Source organism: Gigantopelta aegis, chromosome 7 (assembly GCF_016097555.1).
Source record: "Gigantopelta aegis isolate Gae_Host chromosome 7, Gae_host_genome, whole genome shotgun sequence".
NCBI lineage: Eukaryota > Metazoa > Mollusca > Gastropoda > Neomphalida > Peltospiridae > Gigantopelta > Gigantopelta aegis.
The window spans coordinates 769,335-785,626 of NC_054705.1; the positions used below are offsets into that span (position 1 = coordinate 769,335).

A 16,292-nucleotide genomic window follows, 5' to 3' on the forward strand; every position below is an offset into this window, starting at 1 on the left:
CGGGCTGTCTGTCCTGGGTACACACCTCGTGTGCGGGCTGTCTGTCCTGGGTACACACCTCGTGTCGTGTGCGGGCTGTCTGGGGCTGTCTGTCCTGGGTACACACCTCGTGTGCGGGCTGTCTGTCCTGGGTACACACCTCGTGTGCGGGCTGTCTGTCCTGGGTACACACCTCGTGTATGCGGGCTGTCTGTCCTGGGTACACACCTCGTGTGCGGGCTGTCTGTCCTGGGTACACACCTCGTGTATGCGGGCTGTCTGTCCTGGGTACACACCTCGTGTGCGGGCTGTCTGTCCTGGGTACACACCTCGTGTGCGGGCTGTCTGTCCTGGGTACACACCTCGTGTGCGGGCTGTCTGTCCTGGGTACACACCTCGTGTGCGGGCTGTCTGTCCTGGGTACACACCTCGTGTGTGGGCTGTCTGTCCTGGGTACACACCTCGTGTATGCGGGCTGTCTGTCCTGGGTACACACCTCGTGTGCGGGCTGTCTGTCCTGGGTACACACCTCGTGTGCGGGCTGTCTGTCCTGGGTACACACCTCGTGTATGCGGGCTGTCTGTCCTGGGTACACACCTCGTGTGCGGGCTGTCTGTCCTGGGTACACACCTCGTGTGCGGGCTGTCTGTCCTGGGTACACACCTCGTGTGCGGGCTGTCTGTCCTGGGTACACACCTCGTGTGCGGGCTGTCTGTCCTGGGTACACACCTCGTGTATGCGGGCTGTATGTCCTGGGTACACACCTCGTGTGCGGGCTGTCTGTCCTGGGTACACACCTCGTGTGCGGGCTGTCTGTCCTGGGTACACACCTCGTGTGCGGGCTGTCTGTCCTGGGTACACACCTCGTGTGCGGGCTGTCTGTCCTGGGTACACACCTCGTGTGCGGGCTGTCTGTCCTGGGTACACACCTCGTGTGCGGGCTGTCTGTCCTGGGTACACACCTCGTGTGCGGGCTGTCTGTCCTGGGTACACACCTCGTGTGCGGGCTGTCTGTCCTGGGTACACACCTCGTGTGCGGGCTGTCTGTCCTGGGTACACACCTCGTGTATGCGGGCTGTATGTCCTGGGTACACACCTCGTGTGCGGGCTGTCTGTCCTGGGTACACACCTCGTGTGCGGGCTGTCTGTCCTGGGTACACACCTCGTGTATGCGGGCTGTCTGTCCTGGGTACACACCTCGTGTATGCGGGCTGTCTGTCCTGGGTACACACCTCGTGTGCGGGCTGTCTGTCCTGGGTACACACCTCGTGTGCGGGCTGTCTGTCCTGGGTACACACCTCGTGTGCGGGCTGTCTGTCCTGGGTACACACCTCGTGTGCGGGCTGTCTGTCCTGGGTACACACCTCGTGTGCGGGCTGTCTGTCCTGGGTACACACCTCGTGTGCGGCTGTCTGTCCTGGGTACACACCTCGTGTGCGGGCTGTCTGTCCTGGGTACACACCTCGTGTGCGGGCTGTCTGTCCTGGGTACACACCTCGTGTGCGGGCTGTCTGTCCTGGGTACACACCTCGTGTGCGGGCTGTCTGTCCTGGGTACACACCTCGTGTGCGGGCTGTCTGTCCTGGGTACACACCTCGTGTGCGGGCTGTCTGTCCTGGGTACACACCTCGTGTATGCGGGCTGTCTGTCCTGGGTACACACCTCGTGTGCGGGCTGTCTGTCCTGGGTACACACCTCGTGTATGCGGGCTGTCTGTCCTGGGTACACACCTCGTGTGCGGGCTGTATGTCCTGGGTACACACCTCGTGTATGCGGGCTGTATGTCCTGGGTACACACCTCGTGTGCGGGCTGTCTGTCCTGGGTACACACCTCGTGTATGCGGGCTGTATGTCCTGGGTACACACCTCGTGTGCGGGCTGTCTGTCCTGGGTACACACCTCGTGTGCGGGCTGTCTGTCCTGGGTACACACCTCGTGTGCGGGCTGTATGTCCTGGGTACACACCTCGTGTGCGGGCTGTCTGTCCTGGGTACACACCTCGTGTGCGGGCTGTCTGTCCTGGGTACACACCTCGTGTGCGGGCTGTCTGTCCTGGGTACACACCTCGTGTGCGGGCTGTATGTCCTGGGTACACACCTCGTGTATGCGGGCTGTATGTCCTGGGTACACACCTCGTGTATGCGGGCTGTATGTCCTGGGTACACACCTCGTGTATGCGGGCTGTCTGTCCTGGGTACACACCTCGTGTATGCGGGCTGTCTGTCCTGGGTACACACCTCGTGTATGCGGGCTGTCTGTCCTGGGTACACACCTCGTGTGCGGGCTGTCTGTCCTGGGTACACACCTCGTGTATGCGGGCTGTCTGTCCTGGGTACACACCTCGTGTGCGGGGCTGTATGTCCTGGGTACACACCTCGTGTGTGGGCTGTCTGTCCTGGGTACACACCTCGTGTGTGGGCTGTCTGTCCTGGGTACACACCTCGTGTGCGGGCTGTCTGTCCTGGGTACACACCTCGTGTGCGGGCTGTCTGTCCTGGGTACACACCTCGTGTGTGCGGGCTGTCTGTCCTGGGTACACACCTCGTGTGCGGGCTGTCTGTCCTGGGTACACACCTCGTGTATGCGGGCTGTCTGTCCTGGGTACACACCTCGTGTATGCGGGCTGTCTGTCCTGGGTACACACCTCGTGTGCGGGCTGTCTGTCCTGGGTACACACCTCGTGTGCGGGCTGTCTGTCCTGGGTACACACCTCGTGTGCGGGCTGTATGTCCTGGGTACACACCTCGTGTGCGGGCTGTATGTCCTGGGTACACACCTCGTGTGCGGGCTGTATGTCCTGGGTACACACCTCGTGTGCGGGCTGTATGTCCTGGGTACACACCTCGTGTGCGGGCTGTATGTCCTGGGTACACACCTCGTGTGCGGGCTGTCTGTCCTGGGTACACACCTCGTGTGCGGGCTGTCTGTCCTGGGTACACACCTCGTGTGCGGGCTGTCTGTCCTGGGTACACACCTCGTGTGCGGGCTGTCTGTCCTGGGTACACACCTCGTGTGTGGGGCTGTCTGTCCTGGGTACACACCTCGTGTATGCGGGCTGTCTGTCCTGGGTACACACCTCGTGTGCGGGCTGTCTGTCCTGGGTACACACCTCGTGTGCGGGCTGTCTGTCCTGGGTACACACCTCGTGTGCGGGCTGTATGTCCTGGGTACACACCTCGTGTATGCGGGCTGTATGTCCTGGGTACACACCTCGTGTGCGGGCTGTCTGTCCTGGGTACACACCTCGTGTATGCGGGCTGTATGTCCTGGGTACACACCTCGTGTATGCGGGCTGTCTGTCCTGGGTACACACCTCGTGTGCGGGCTGTCTGTCCTGGGTACACACCTCGTGTGCGGGCTGTCTGTCCTGGGTACACACCTCGTGTGCGGGCTGTCTGTCCTGGGTACACACCTCGTGTATGCGGGCTGTATGTCCTGGGTACACACCTCGTGTGCGGGCTGTATGTCCTGGGTACACACCTCGTGTATGCGGGCTGTATGTCCTGGGTACACACCTCGTGTGCGGGCTGTCTGTCCTGGGTACACACCTCGTGTGCGGGCTGTCTGTCCTGGGTACACACCTCGTGTGCGGGCTGTCTGTCCTGGGTACACACCTCGTCGTGTGCGGGCTGTATGTCCTGGGTACACACCTCGTGTATGCGGGCTGTATGTCCTGGGTACACACCTCGTGTATGCGGGCTGTATGTCCTGGGTACACACCTCGTGTATGCGGGCTGTATGTCCTGGGTACACACCTCGTGTATGCGGGCTGTCTGTCCTGGGTACACACCTCGTGTATGCGGGCTGTCTGTCCTGGGTACACACCTCGTGTATGCGGGCTGTATGTCCTGGGTACACACCTCGTGTATGCGGGCTGTCTGTCCTGGGTACACACCTCGTGTATGCGGGCTGTCTGTCCTGGGTACACACCTCGTGTGCGGGCTGTCTGTCCTGGGTACACACCTCGTGTGCGGGCTGTCTGTCCTGGGTACACACCTCGTGTATGCGGGCTGTATGTCCTGGGTACACACCTCGTGTGCGGGCTGTATGTCCTGGGTACACACCTCGTGTATGCGGGCTGTATGTCCTGGGTACACACCTATGCGGGCTGTATGTCCTGGGTACACACCTCGTGTGTGGGCTGTCTGTCCTGGGTACACACCTCGTGTATGCGGGCTGTACAAGATGCTGCACATCGCTGGGGGTGTCGTGGCCGCGGCTGCCGTCGTCGTCGTCGTCAAGAAGATTTTCTTCAAACAGTGAGTGTTTGTGTCACAGCGACTTTGCACTGAACCTAATCTCGTATATTGGTGTGAAGGTTAACACCCTGATAGCGCTCTCTGTTTGCACTCCACCTAATCTCGTATATTGGTGTCGAGGTTAACACCCTGATAGCGCTCTCTGGTAGGGGCAGGACGTAGCCCAGTGGTAAAACGCTCGATTGATCCCCGTCGACGTGAGTCATTTACCGGCCTCGGTGGCGTCGTGGTTAGGCCATCGGACTACAGGCTGGTAGGTACTGGGTTCGGATCCCTGTCGAGGCATGGGATTTTTAATCCAGATACCGACTCCAAACCCTGAGTGAGTGCTCCGCAAGGCACAATGGGTAGGTGTAAACCACTTGCACCGGCCAGTGATCCATAACTGGTTCAACAAAGCCCATGGTTTGTGCTATCCTGCCTGTGGGAAGCGCAAATACAAGATCCCTTGCTGCCTGTCGTAAAAGAGTAGCCTATGTGGCGACAGCGGGTTTCCTCTAAAAACAGTGTCAGAATGAACATATGTTTGATGTCCAATAGCCGATGATAAGATAAAAAATCAATGTGCTCTAGTGGCGTCGTTAAATAAAACAAACTTTACTTTTTCGTGAGTCATTTGGGCTATTTATCGTTCCAGCCAGTGCACCACAACTGGTATATCAAAGATCGTGGTATGCGTTATCCTGTTTGTGGGATTGTGTATATAAAAAATGCTTTGCTAATAATGGAAAAATTTAGCGGATTTCTTCTCTAAGATAAAATGTCAGAATTACCAAATGTATGACATCCAATAGCCGACGATTACTAAATCAATGTGCTCTAGTGGTGTTGTGAAACAAAGTAAACTATACGCTATGATAGGCTTACTAGTATTTTTTAAAAGGATGAACACTTACTAGCTCAGCCAGTAGAGCGCTCGTCTGGGTGTCTTTGTTCGCAGGATTGAACTGCATCAGTAGACCTATCCTGTGATTGTTTTTCCCATTCCAACCAGTGCCCCACGACTAGAATATTAAAGGTAGTGGTATATTGTATCCTCTCTGTGAAAAAGTGCATATAAAAGTTCTTTTGCTGCTAATAATTACCAAAATAATGTTTAACACTGTAACTCGATATGCACTAGTGCCGTCGTTAAACAAACATACAATTTCTCAAAATTAACTTTAAAAACTTTAACTTGACTCTCGTAGCTCTGTTGTATTAATTTGACAAACACGAGATTTTAAGGGGAACGAGCATTTCAACATTCGAGAAGTTACACGCCTTCGGTATTCTCTTTATTCATACAGATCACCACCAGCAGCCAACCCACGTGACCTTGTCATATTACGTCAGATCGGACGCGGCCCGTACGCACCAAGCATGTCGCCTTTCCCGCTCAAATTGGAAACTTATCTCAGGATGGCCAAAATACCGTACCAGGTAAACACATCTACTTACCCTACCCCCTCTTTGTCTCTCTGTCTGTATCTCTGTCTCTGTCTCTCTCTCTCTCTCTCTCTCTCTCTCTCTCTCTCTCTCTCTCTCTCTCTCTCTCTCTCTCTCTCTCTCTCTCTCTCTCTCTCTCTCAAGAATTGATAATGGCTATTGTGTTATAAAATAAGGATTGATTGAAAACATTTTACTGCAAAAAGAACGAAATAAGTGGGCATACATTTTCCAGCTTGCAAGACTTTTAATAAGACTAGTGTGTGTGATGAGGATGTTGTTGTTGCTGATGTTGCTACTACAGCTGTTGTTGCTGCTGCTGCTGATAATAATGGTGATGATGATAGTGATCATAATAACGATGATGATGGTGATGGTGGTGGTGATGATGGTGGTGGTGATGATGGTGGTGGTGGTGGTGATGATGATGATAATGGTAATGGTGATGATGATGGTGGTGGTGGTGGTGGTGGTGGTGATGATGATGGTGGTGACGATGATGATGGTGGTGACGATGATGATGGTGGTGACGATGATGATGATGGTGGTGATGATGATGGTGACGATGATGATGGTAATGATGATGGTGGTGATGATGATGATGATGGTGATGATGATGATGATGATGGTGGTGATGATGGTAATGGTGATGATGGTGGTGGTGATGATGATGATGGTGGTGACGATTATGATAGTGGTGACGATGATGATGATGGTGATGATGATGATGGTGGTGACGATGATGATGATGGTGGTGGTGACGATGATGATGATGATGGTGATGATGATGGTGGTGACGATGATGATGATGGTGGTGATGATGATGATGGTGGTGATGATGATGGTGGTGGTGGTGGTGATGATGATGATGATGATGATGTGGTGATGATGATGATGGTGGTGACGATGATGATGATGGTGATGATGATGATGATGATAGTGATGGTGGTGGTTATACTGGTTGTTGTGAGAATGATGGCGATTAAGTCGAGGACGATGAAGAAGAAGTAGAAAAAACAAAACAAAAAACAATGTGTTTTCACGGTGAGCTAAAAAAACAAAAACAAAAAACAAACCCAACCGTGTTCGTGAATAACAAACTGTTGAATATTTTGCACTTTCAGAGTGTTCACTCGTTCAAGATGTCGTCGAAGGGGAAGACTCCGTGGATACAGTACAACGACGACGACGTGGCTGACTCTGCGTTCTGCGTGGACTACCTCAACGACAAGTTCGGAGTGGACCTCAACTCAAATCTCAGTCGTCAACAGAGAGCGGTGGCCAGAGCCTTCGAGAAGATGGTAGAGGAAGGAACCTTGTATTGGTGAGGAGGGAACCTTGTATTGGTGAGGAGGGAACCTTGTATTGGTAAGGAGGGAACCTTGTAGAGGAGGGAACCTTGTATTGGTGAGGAGGGAACCTTGTATTGGTGAGAAGGGAACCGTGTATTGTTGAGGAGGGAAGCTTGTATTGGTGAGGAGGGAGCCGTGTATTGCTGAGGAGGGAAGCTTGTATTGGTGAGAAGGGAACCGTGTATTGGTGAGGAGGGAACCGTGTATTGGTGAGTAGGGAACCCTGTATTGGTGAGGTGGAAACCGTGTATTGGTGAATAGGGAACCTTGTATTGGTGATTAGGGAACCGTGTATTGTTGAGGAGGGAAGCTTGTATTGGTGAGGAGGGAACCGTGTATTGTTGAGGAGGGAAGCTTGTATTGGTGAGAAGGGAACCGTGTATTGTTGAGGAGGGAAGCTTGTATTGGTGAGGAGGGAACCGTGTATTGGTGAGGAGGGAACCGTGTATTGGTGAGTAGGGAACCTTGTATTGGTGAGGAGGAAACCGTGTATTGGTGAGTATTGAGCCTTGTATTGGTGAGTAGGGAGCCGTGTATTGGTGAGGAGGGAACCCTTGTATTGGTGAGGAGGGAACCTTGTAGAGGAGGGAACCTTGTATTGGTGAGGAGCAAACCGTGTATTGGTGAGGAGGGAACGTGAGGAGGGAACCTTGTATTGGTGAGGAGGGAACCTTGTATTTGTGAGGAGGGAAGCTTGTACTGGTGAGGAGGGAACCATGTATTGGTGAGGAGGGAAGCTTGTACTGGTGAGGAGGGAACCTTGTATTGGTGAGGAGGGAACCGTGTATTGGTGAGGAGGGAACGTGTATAGGTGAGGAGGGAACCTTGTATTGGTGAGGAGGGGACCTTGTATTGGTGAGGAGGGAAGCTTGTATTGGTGAGGAGGGAAGCTTGTATTGCTGAGGAGGGAAGCTTGTACTGTACTGGTGAGGAGGGAACCTTGTCTTGGTGAGGAGGGAACCGTGTATTGGTGAGGAGGGAACCTTGTAGTGGTGAGGAGGGAACCTTGTATTGGTGAGCAGCGCAAACAAGTGGAACTCCATGTCCTTTCTAATCAAGCAGTGGGCGGGACGTAGCTCAATGGGACTTGCTGGATATGCGGTCGGTCTAGGATCGAACCCCGTTGATGCCCCATTGGGCTATTTCCCGTTCCAGCCAGAGACTTTGAGAAGATGGCCGAGGAGGGAGCCATATATTGGTGAGCAGGCGCGGACCCACCGTTGTTAATAGGGGTGTTACATTGATGTAAACAGGCGCGGACCCACCGTTGTTAATAGGGGTGTTACATTGATGTAAGCAGGCGCGGACCCACCGTTGTTAATAGGGGTGTTACACTGATGTAAGTAGGCGCGGACCCACAGTTGTTAATATGGGTGTTACATTGATGTAAGCAGGCGCGGACCCACCGTTGTTAATAGGGGTGTTACATTGATGTAAACAGGCGCGGACCCACAGTTGTTAATAGGGGTGTTACATTGATGTAAGCAGGCGCGGACCCACCGTTGTTAATAGGGGTGTTACATTGATGTAAACAGGCGCGGACCCACCGTTGTTAATAGAGGTGTTACATTGATGTAAACAGGCGCAGACCCACCATTGTTAATAGGGATGTTACATTGATGTAAGCAGACGTGGACACATCGTTGTTAATAGAGGTGTTACATTGATGTAAGCAGGCGCATACCCACAGTTGTTAATAGGGGTGTTACATTGATGTAAGCAGACGCATACCCACAGTTGTTAATAGGGATGTTACACTGATGTAAGCAGACGCATACCCACAGTCGTTAATAGGAGTGTTACACTGATGTAAGCAGACGCATACCCACAGTTGTTAATAGGAGTGTTAAATTGATGTAAGCAGACGATACCCACATTCGTTAATAGGGGTGTTACATTGATGTAAGCAGGCGCGGACCCACAGTTGTTAATAGGGGTGTTACACTGATGTAAGCAGACGTGGACACATCGTTGTTAATAGGGGTGTTACATTGATGTAAGCAGGCGCGGACCCACAGTTGTTAATATGGGTGTTACATTGATGTAAGCAGGCGCGGACCCACCGTTGTTAATAGGGGTGTTACATTGATGTAAACAGGCGCGGACCCACAGTTGTTAATAGGGGTGTTACATTGATGTAAGCAGGCGCGGACCCACCGTTGTTAATAGGGGTGTTACATTGATGTAAACAGGCGCGGACCCACCGTTGTTAATAGAGGTGTTACATTGATGTAAACAGGCGCGGACCCACAGTTGTTAATAGGGGTGTTACATTGATGTAAGCAGGCGCGGACCCACCGTTGTTAATAGGGGTGTTACATTGATGTAAACAGGCGCGGACCCACCGTTGTTAATAGAGGTGTTACATTGATGTAAACAGGCGCAGACCCACCATTGTTAATAGGGATGTTACATTGATGTAAGTAGACGCATACCCACAGTTGTTAATAGGGATGTTACACTGATGTAAGCAGACGCATACCCACAGTTGTTAATAGGAGTGTTACATTGATGTAAACAGGCGTGGACACACCGTTGTTAATAGGGATGTTACACTGATGTAAGCAGACGCATACCCACAGTTGTTAATAGGGGTGTTACATTGATGTAAGCAGACGCGGACACACAGTTGTTAATATGGGTGTTACATTGATGTAAACAGGCGCGGACCCACAGTTGTTAATAGGGGTGTTACAATGATGTAAGCAGACGCGGACCCACAGTTGTTAATAGGGATGTTACATTGATGTAAGCAGGCGCGTACCCACAGTTGTTTGCAACTTTGCAAATTTAAAACATACAAAAAGAAACCTCCAATCGAAACAGGAATATGGTATAATATTCTTAGAGAAAACAGAATGTCTCATATATGTAATCTTTTTTGAGATTAGAGACGAATTTCATTATATATTTAAATGTACAGATTCTATATTATTAAATATGAAAACAATATATACCAGAAAAATACAGAAAAGATCCTAATAGTTTATAATATAATTAATTGCTCAACAGTAAAAGTATATTTGTTTCAAAGAAATGTGTCAGTTGTGTATGCCCTTCATGTTAGATCTACGTCGCATGCGCACTGTTCATTTGTATAAAGATGTGTGTGTGCGTCTGTTTGTCTCTGTGTGTGTGTGTCTCTGTGTGTGTGTTTGTGTGTATAGGTGCGTGTGTGCGTGTGTGCGTGTGTGTGTGTGTTTATTTCATTCTTCTCTACACTGTAAGCTTACGGTTTATGAGAATAAAGGCTATTGTCATTGTCATTTTCATTGTTAATAGGGGTGTTGCAGTCGTGTGATTCGGCGTCAACTCAGTTGGTAATAACAGCGTGACATATTTTAACGGAACGCCACCGATATATGCATAACTAGTGTGGTCTATTCTGTTTTATTACTATTGTGTTCGTGAAAACATGTCAGATAACTATAGGAGTACTTTTGGCAAATTTAGAAAGAATTTTTTTTTTTTATTTAAACGACGCACTCAACACATTTTTATTTACGGTTATATGGCGTCAGACATATGGTTAAGGACCACACAGATTTTGAGAGGAAACCCGCTGTCGCCACTACATGGGATACTCTTTCCGATTAGCAGCAAGGGATCTTTTATTTGAGCTTCCCACAGGCAGGATAGCACAAACCATGGCCTTTGTTGAACCAGTTATGGATCACTGGTCGGTGCAAGTGGTTTACACCTACCCATTGAGCCTTGCGGAGCACTCACTCAGGGTTTGGAGTCGGTATCTGGATTAAAAAGCCCATGCCTCGACTGGGATCCGAACCCAGTACCTACCAGCCTGTAAACCGATGGCCTAACAACGACGCCACCGAGGCCGGTTGGCAAATTTAGATGCGAGGTTACCCGATACACATAGCGTTATGAGAAGCTTCTTGTTTAGCAGCGAATCTGCTCTATGTGCAATAATAACTGTGTTGAAGATGAAGTCCATGTTTTAATCGAGTGTCCACCGGCCTTGGTGGCGTCGCGGTTAGGCCATCGCTCTACAGGCTGGTAGGTACTGGGTTCGGATCCCAGTCGAGGCATGGGATTTTTAATCCAGATTATCCAGATCCAGATCTTGCACCGACCACTGATCCATAACTGGTTCAACAAAGGTCATGGTTTGTGCTATCCTGCCTGTGGGAAGCGCAAATAAAAAATCCCTTGCTGCCTGTCGTAAAACAATAGCCTATGTGGCGACAGCGGGTTTCCTCTAAAAAAAACAAAAAACAGTGTGTGTGTGTACGTTCATTTTTATTTTCATCTATTTGATATTCTCTCATAGTTCCTGTAAGGAATGGCTTATGTACTTGTATACTGTATTTAACTTGTATTTTATTATTGTGAACATAAGGTCTGTCTGGGTTAGATAATATAAAAGAAAGCCATATCAAATGTGGACATCCCATGTTGCTCACTGGGAACCTTCATATGTCCTTTATTATAAGTTATGGCTACGTAACTGGGCCACGGTTACTTTCATTTCTTCCAACCTTGATGACCAATGTATTTGCAGGTCTCTCCTCCTCTATCGGTGGGTGTACCCAGTGGACAGGTCGCTGATGATGAAGACGTTTGGACTTCCGTTCTTCGCTTTCTGGATCATCAGTCGATCACTGCGGAAGGCAGTCTGGGCTCAAGGCACGGGCCGGCACTCTGTTGAAGAAGTGGACCGCATTATCGAGGCCGACATGCGAGCTATATCAGATTTCCTAGGTATTCCTAGTTCATAATAGTAGTTTCACTATTCATGATTCAACACGTACTAGGTATTCCCAGTTCATCACAGTAGTTTCACTATTCGTCATTCAACACGTACTATGTATTGCTAGTTCATCACAAGAGTTTCACTATTATGAATTCAACACGTACTATGTATTGCTAGTTCATCACAGTAGTTTCACTATTATGAATTCAACACGTACTAGGTATTCCTAGTTCATCACAGTAGTTTCACTATTATGAATTCAACACGTACTAGGTATTCCTTGTTCATCACAGTAGTTTCACTATTATGAATTTAACACGTACTAGGTATTCCTAGTTCATCACAGTAGTTTCACTATTATGAATTCAACACGTACTAGGTATTCCTAGTTCATCACAGTAATTTTACTATTCGTCATTCAACACGTACTAGGTATTCCCAGTTCATCACAGTAGTTTCACTATTATGAATTCAACACGTACTATTCGGTTATATCAACTTGTTTAGGCATTCCTTGCTCGCATTCAGTAGATCAAATTTTGTTCTGACCATTATGTGAACGTCACATGGATATATTGTGTATACGAAGCTGACGTGTCTGAATTACACCCCCATACACTCACATACACACTCACACTCACTCAGGGAAAGGCATACAGAAAGTCACACGCTCACACATGCATACATCACGAACGCACACACACACAAGTGTGAACTTTGTAGACAACTGATCAGAGAAGTAAATACAATATTGTTGAATCCAATATATATTTCGTTCCACTTTCTACTGGGTGTATATTTTATAACTTACCCGTGATATCCATGTCAAAAATCCATGTGATAATTTAGTGTATTTAAGTATTGTCTGTTATTTCTTTCAAAACAAATCATCCGCAAACTATGTGAATCGGTGAAGCCGTTCTCAGCGTCTTCTCGCATACGTTTGCAGATGGTTACCTTTTTTCATACCCAGATGAACCGTAACAGAAATAACAGACAATGCTTATAACTAAATTTGAGTCATACTTGCTAATAATTACATTAAAAGTGTATACTTTATTTTGTATTATTTTTGGTCCATAAACAATAACGCTCAGTAAGACAACTTGCCCATATAAAATGACGTCATCAGTTATAGCGTTCCCTGACGACGTCAATGCTGTCAACCTGTGGAGTGAGAAAATTAGAAGTCAGGGTCCAGAGACTGCAGGCTCTTGGTCAGGTCCAGGGCGAAGTTTTTTGTTGTTAAGTCCAAAATGGAAATGTCTAAAAAATAAAAAATAAAAATGTTTTGTTCGAGTGCAAGTTTTACTCATTAATACGGTTAATGTTAAACCATACAAAGTCGGTCATCGGTAGCACCCGCGAGTGATTGTTTGTATTGAACCGAGGGTAGTTTCAATATGCTGTATTGTTAGTAATCTGTAACGAATTCAGAGACCTGCATAATCAGCATATAATTCCATTCAGCTCTAAGATATAAACCACGATTATAATTCTTATTTATTTTTAGAAAAAAGTGTGAGATTATAGTAACGTTGCGTGATAGCGTGATGTTTGTTACAAATGCGTGAGAATTGACAGGTATGCGACGTAATTTTTACATTGCCGTTGCTACGTCTGGACCTATGTAATGACGTCATATTGTAATGCATGTAACGGAAATTTAATTATTAACCCGTGTAATAATGGTATGCAACTTTAAAGGTATATGCATATTTTCAAGGTCTCTAGGTTATAATGTGCTGCTGTAAAGGTGTCATTTCTTTACAAGCCAACAAGACCTGTATACCTAAGCGTAATGTTTTCATAAGATTTAGTTAAAATGCGTGACGTCAAACTAATTTGTGCTAATCGTGATAAAATAATATTACCGGTGGACGGGACTTTAGTACTGCACAAATACCGATTAACTCGGTTGATATTTTCCATATTAAAAAACACTCGTGACGAATCTTCTCTTTCTCGGCCCATTCATTCATGACTGTTGTTGTTATGTTTCCAAGTGCCTGTGCCGATCTCTTTGTCAAAACACAACAGGAAAACTATAGCAATGTTTAAGGGCTATTCACCTATTATCTCTCTCTCTCTCTATCTCTCTCTCTCTCTCTCTCTCTCTCTCTCTCTCTCTCTCTCTCTCTCTCTCTCTCTCTCTCTCTCTCTCTCTCTCTCTCTCTCTGTGTGGGTGTGTGTGTCTTTTTCCCTTTTTATCTCTGTGCCTCTCTCTAAATCCTTCCCCCGTCTGTCTCTCTGTCTCCATCTCTCGCTTTCTGACCTCACAAATTGTCCCTAGCCGTTGCTGGGACTCGAACCTATGGCACCGAATCGCCCGTAACTTGCTGATTTCCCACGATACGTTCCGAGTTGTATGTGTGTATGTATGTATGCATGTCTACATGTATGTATGTCTACATGTATGTATGTCTGTATGTCCGACTATATGCATGTATGTCTGTATGTATGTATATACCACTCCACAGGTGAAAAACATGTCTACTAAAGTTTGTTTCCACTACAGGTGATAAGATGTTTATGTTTGGAGACACGCCATCTGAAGTGGATTGCTCTCTGTTTGGTATGCTTTGCCAGCCTCGATACAACATGCGTGGATTGAAACCGGAAAAACTTCTTGGTAAGAAATACAGAGATACCCTATATTCAATATAATAATTTAATTTCATACTCATTTAATAGTAATATAGACAATTCTGACCTTGCAATAAAACAAATTATTCAACATATATGTAATAAAAAAAAACCCTCGCATGTGTAGTAGATGTTCACTCGAATGTTCCTGGCCAGTTCAGCGTTCCGTCAATTTAATAACATTCGACTAACTTTCTAGGGAAAATAAATTTATGTTATTTAATAAAACTTTCGTTAATCGTGATATATATATATATCTATAGCTGGTATGTAATAAATACAGAACCAAATATCAGTTGTTTGCACGTGTTATTTATTGCACTCCTGTATAATGTGCAAAATTTATCCCACTCGACCGCTACGCACCATAAACTCATACAATGAACAACATAGCACAACATCTAGTATGTAGTTATGTATATATAATCCATATTAAAGTAATACACGTCAAAGTCATACACGTAGTAGTATGTTATAATTAAATAATGCCTGACTTGGTGGAAAGTGTAAGTATTTTTAATTTGAAGTAAAACGCAACATACTGACATGCCTGGCAGTCGGGAAACTAGTTGTCACCAAGTGTTGTTTCGTGAATCCAGTCCATGTGCGATGTTTTCTTTGATCTTGGGTCAGTGGACTACATATACAGCAATACATCCATTTTCTGATTTACGTTTTGCTAATTTGTACACACCATTTTCTCATGCATGTATAATACTGTCATAAAATGGTCTCTGTATGCTACATTTTACCCCCACTGCCCCCTTTCCTTTCTCTCTGAATTTCATCTCCTTTCTTCCCGATCTAGCAACTCCTATCTTTTGACCTCCACATCCCAGTCCTTGTCACTTCAACCGCGACAGGTACTTGTTTCTTGTGGCTATATGTGCCACACACCTGCCATTCCCCATCAGCTTTTAGCTGTGGGCTTAGTCTGACCACTTCGGAGAGTGTTCAGTAGTTACTTCTGGCATTGTTAAGAGACACTTGTAACCACCTACTATGCACCTCTACTACCGGCGGTCGTTAGTTAGTGCCGTGGGTCAGACCAGCTTTATTAGTGGCAGAGGACGAGGATGCTACATTTTAGTACGTATTGTTTATTTTAACAGATAAAAACTCTAATCTTGTCAAGTACTGTGCCAGAATACAACCTCTGTAATATATCTCAATACTTTCTGTTTATTTTAACAGAGAAATTCCCCAATCTCGTCAAGTTCTGTGATGGAATATAACCTCTGTAATATATCTGAATTCTTATTGTTTATTTTAACAGAGAAATTCCCCAACCTCGTCAAGTACTGTGACAGAATGAAATCTCTGTATTGGCCTGACTGGGATGACAAAATCACTCACGGGGAGTTCTCTGGAATCGGTAGAAACACGGTTATCAGAGAGGAAACATTCAGACCGTAGCATCAGGAGCGGATCCAGAGTTTCAAAGCATGTTATTAAACTACTGACCTGTTGTTGTTGGTGTATATGAGAGAGAGAGAGAGAGAGAGAGAGAGAGAGAGAGAGAGAGAGAGAGAGAGAGAGAGAGAGGAGAGAGGGAGGGAGGGAGGGAGGGAGGGAGGTGTTATTATACCATGTAATATCTGCACTAGTGATGTTACTATGATCGATTGTAATAATAAAAAACATAATGTAACTATGTTGGGTTTGGTGTTTGTTTTCATGTGTACATACAGCAACACCAAATAGAGATATTAAAGACCTAAAGTGATTAAAGGTGATATTAGATATGTCTAGGGTGTAAACGTCGGTGTACATACAGCAACACAAAATAGAGATATTAAAGACCTAAAGTGATTAAAGGTGATATTAGATATGTCTAGGGTCTAAACGTCGGTGAACGCAACATGGACACGGTGTTATGTTATTGATAATTATATATATATATATATATATGAA

The 16,292-nt window shown here is 47.0% G+C and overlaps 1 protein-coding gene across 1 annotated transcript; it reads left to right on the forward strand.

Moving 5' to 3' along the window:
• The first annotated feature begins 4,164 nt into the window (after nt 1–4,164).
• Nucleotides 4,165–16,032, forward strand: LOC121377690 (failed axon connections homolog). The gene is made up of 6 exons (XM_041505772.1): nt 4,165–4,238; nt 5,528–5,660; nt 6,791–6,990; nt 11,541–11,740; nt 14,251–14,364; nt 15,655–16,032. The coding sequence occupies exons 1-6, from the start codon at nt 4,165–4,167 to the stop codon at nt 15,792–15,794; spliced, it is 861 nt and encodes a 286-aa protein (XP_041361706.1). The 3' UTR covers nt 15,795–16,032.
• Nucleotides 16,033–16,292: the final 260 nt, after the last annotated feature.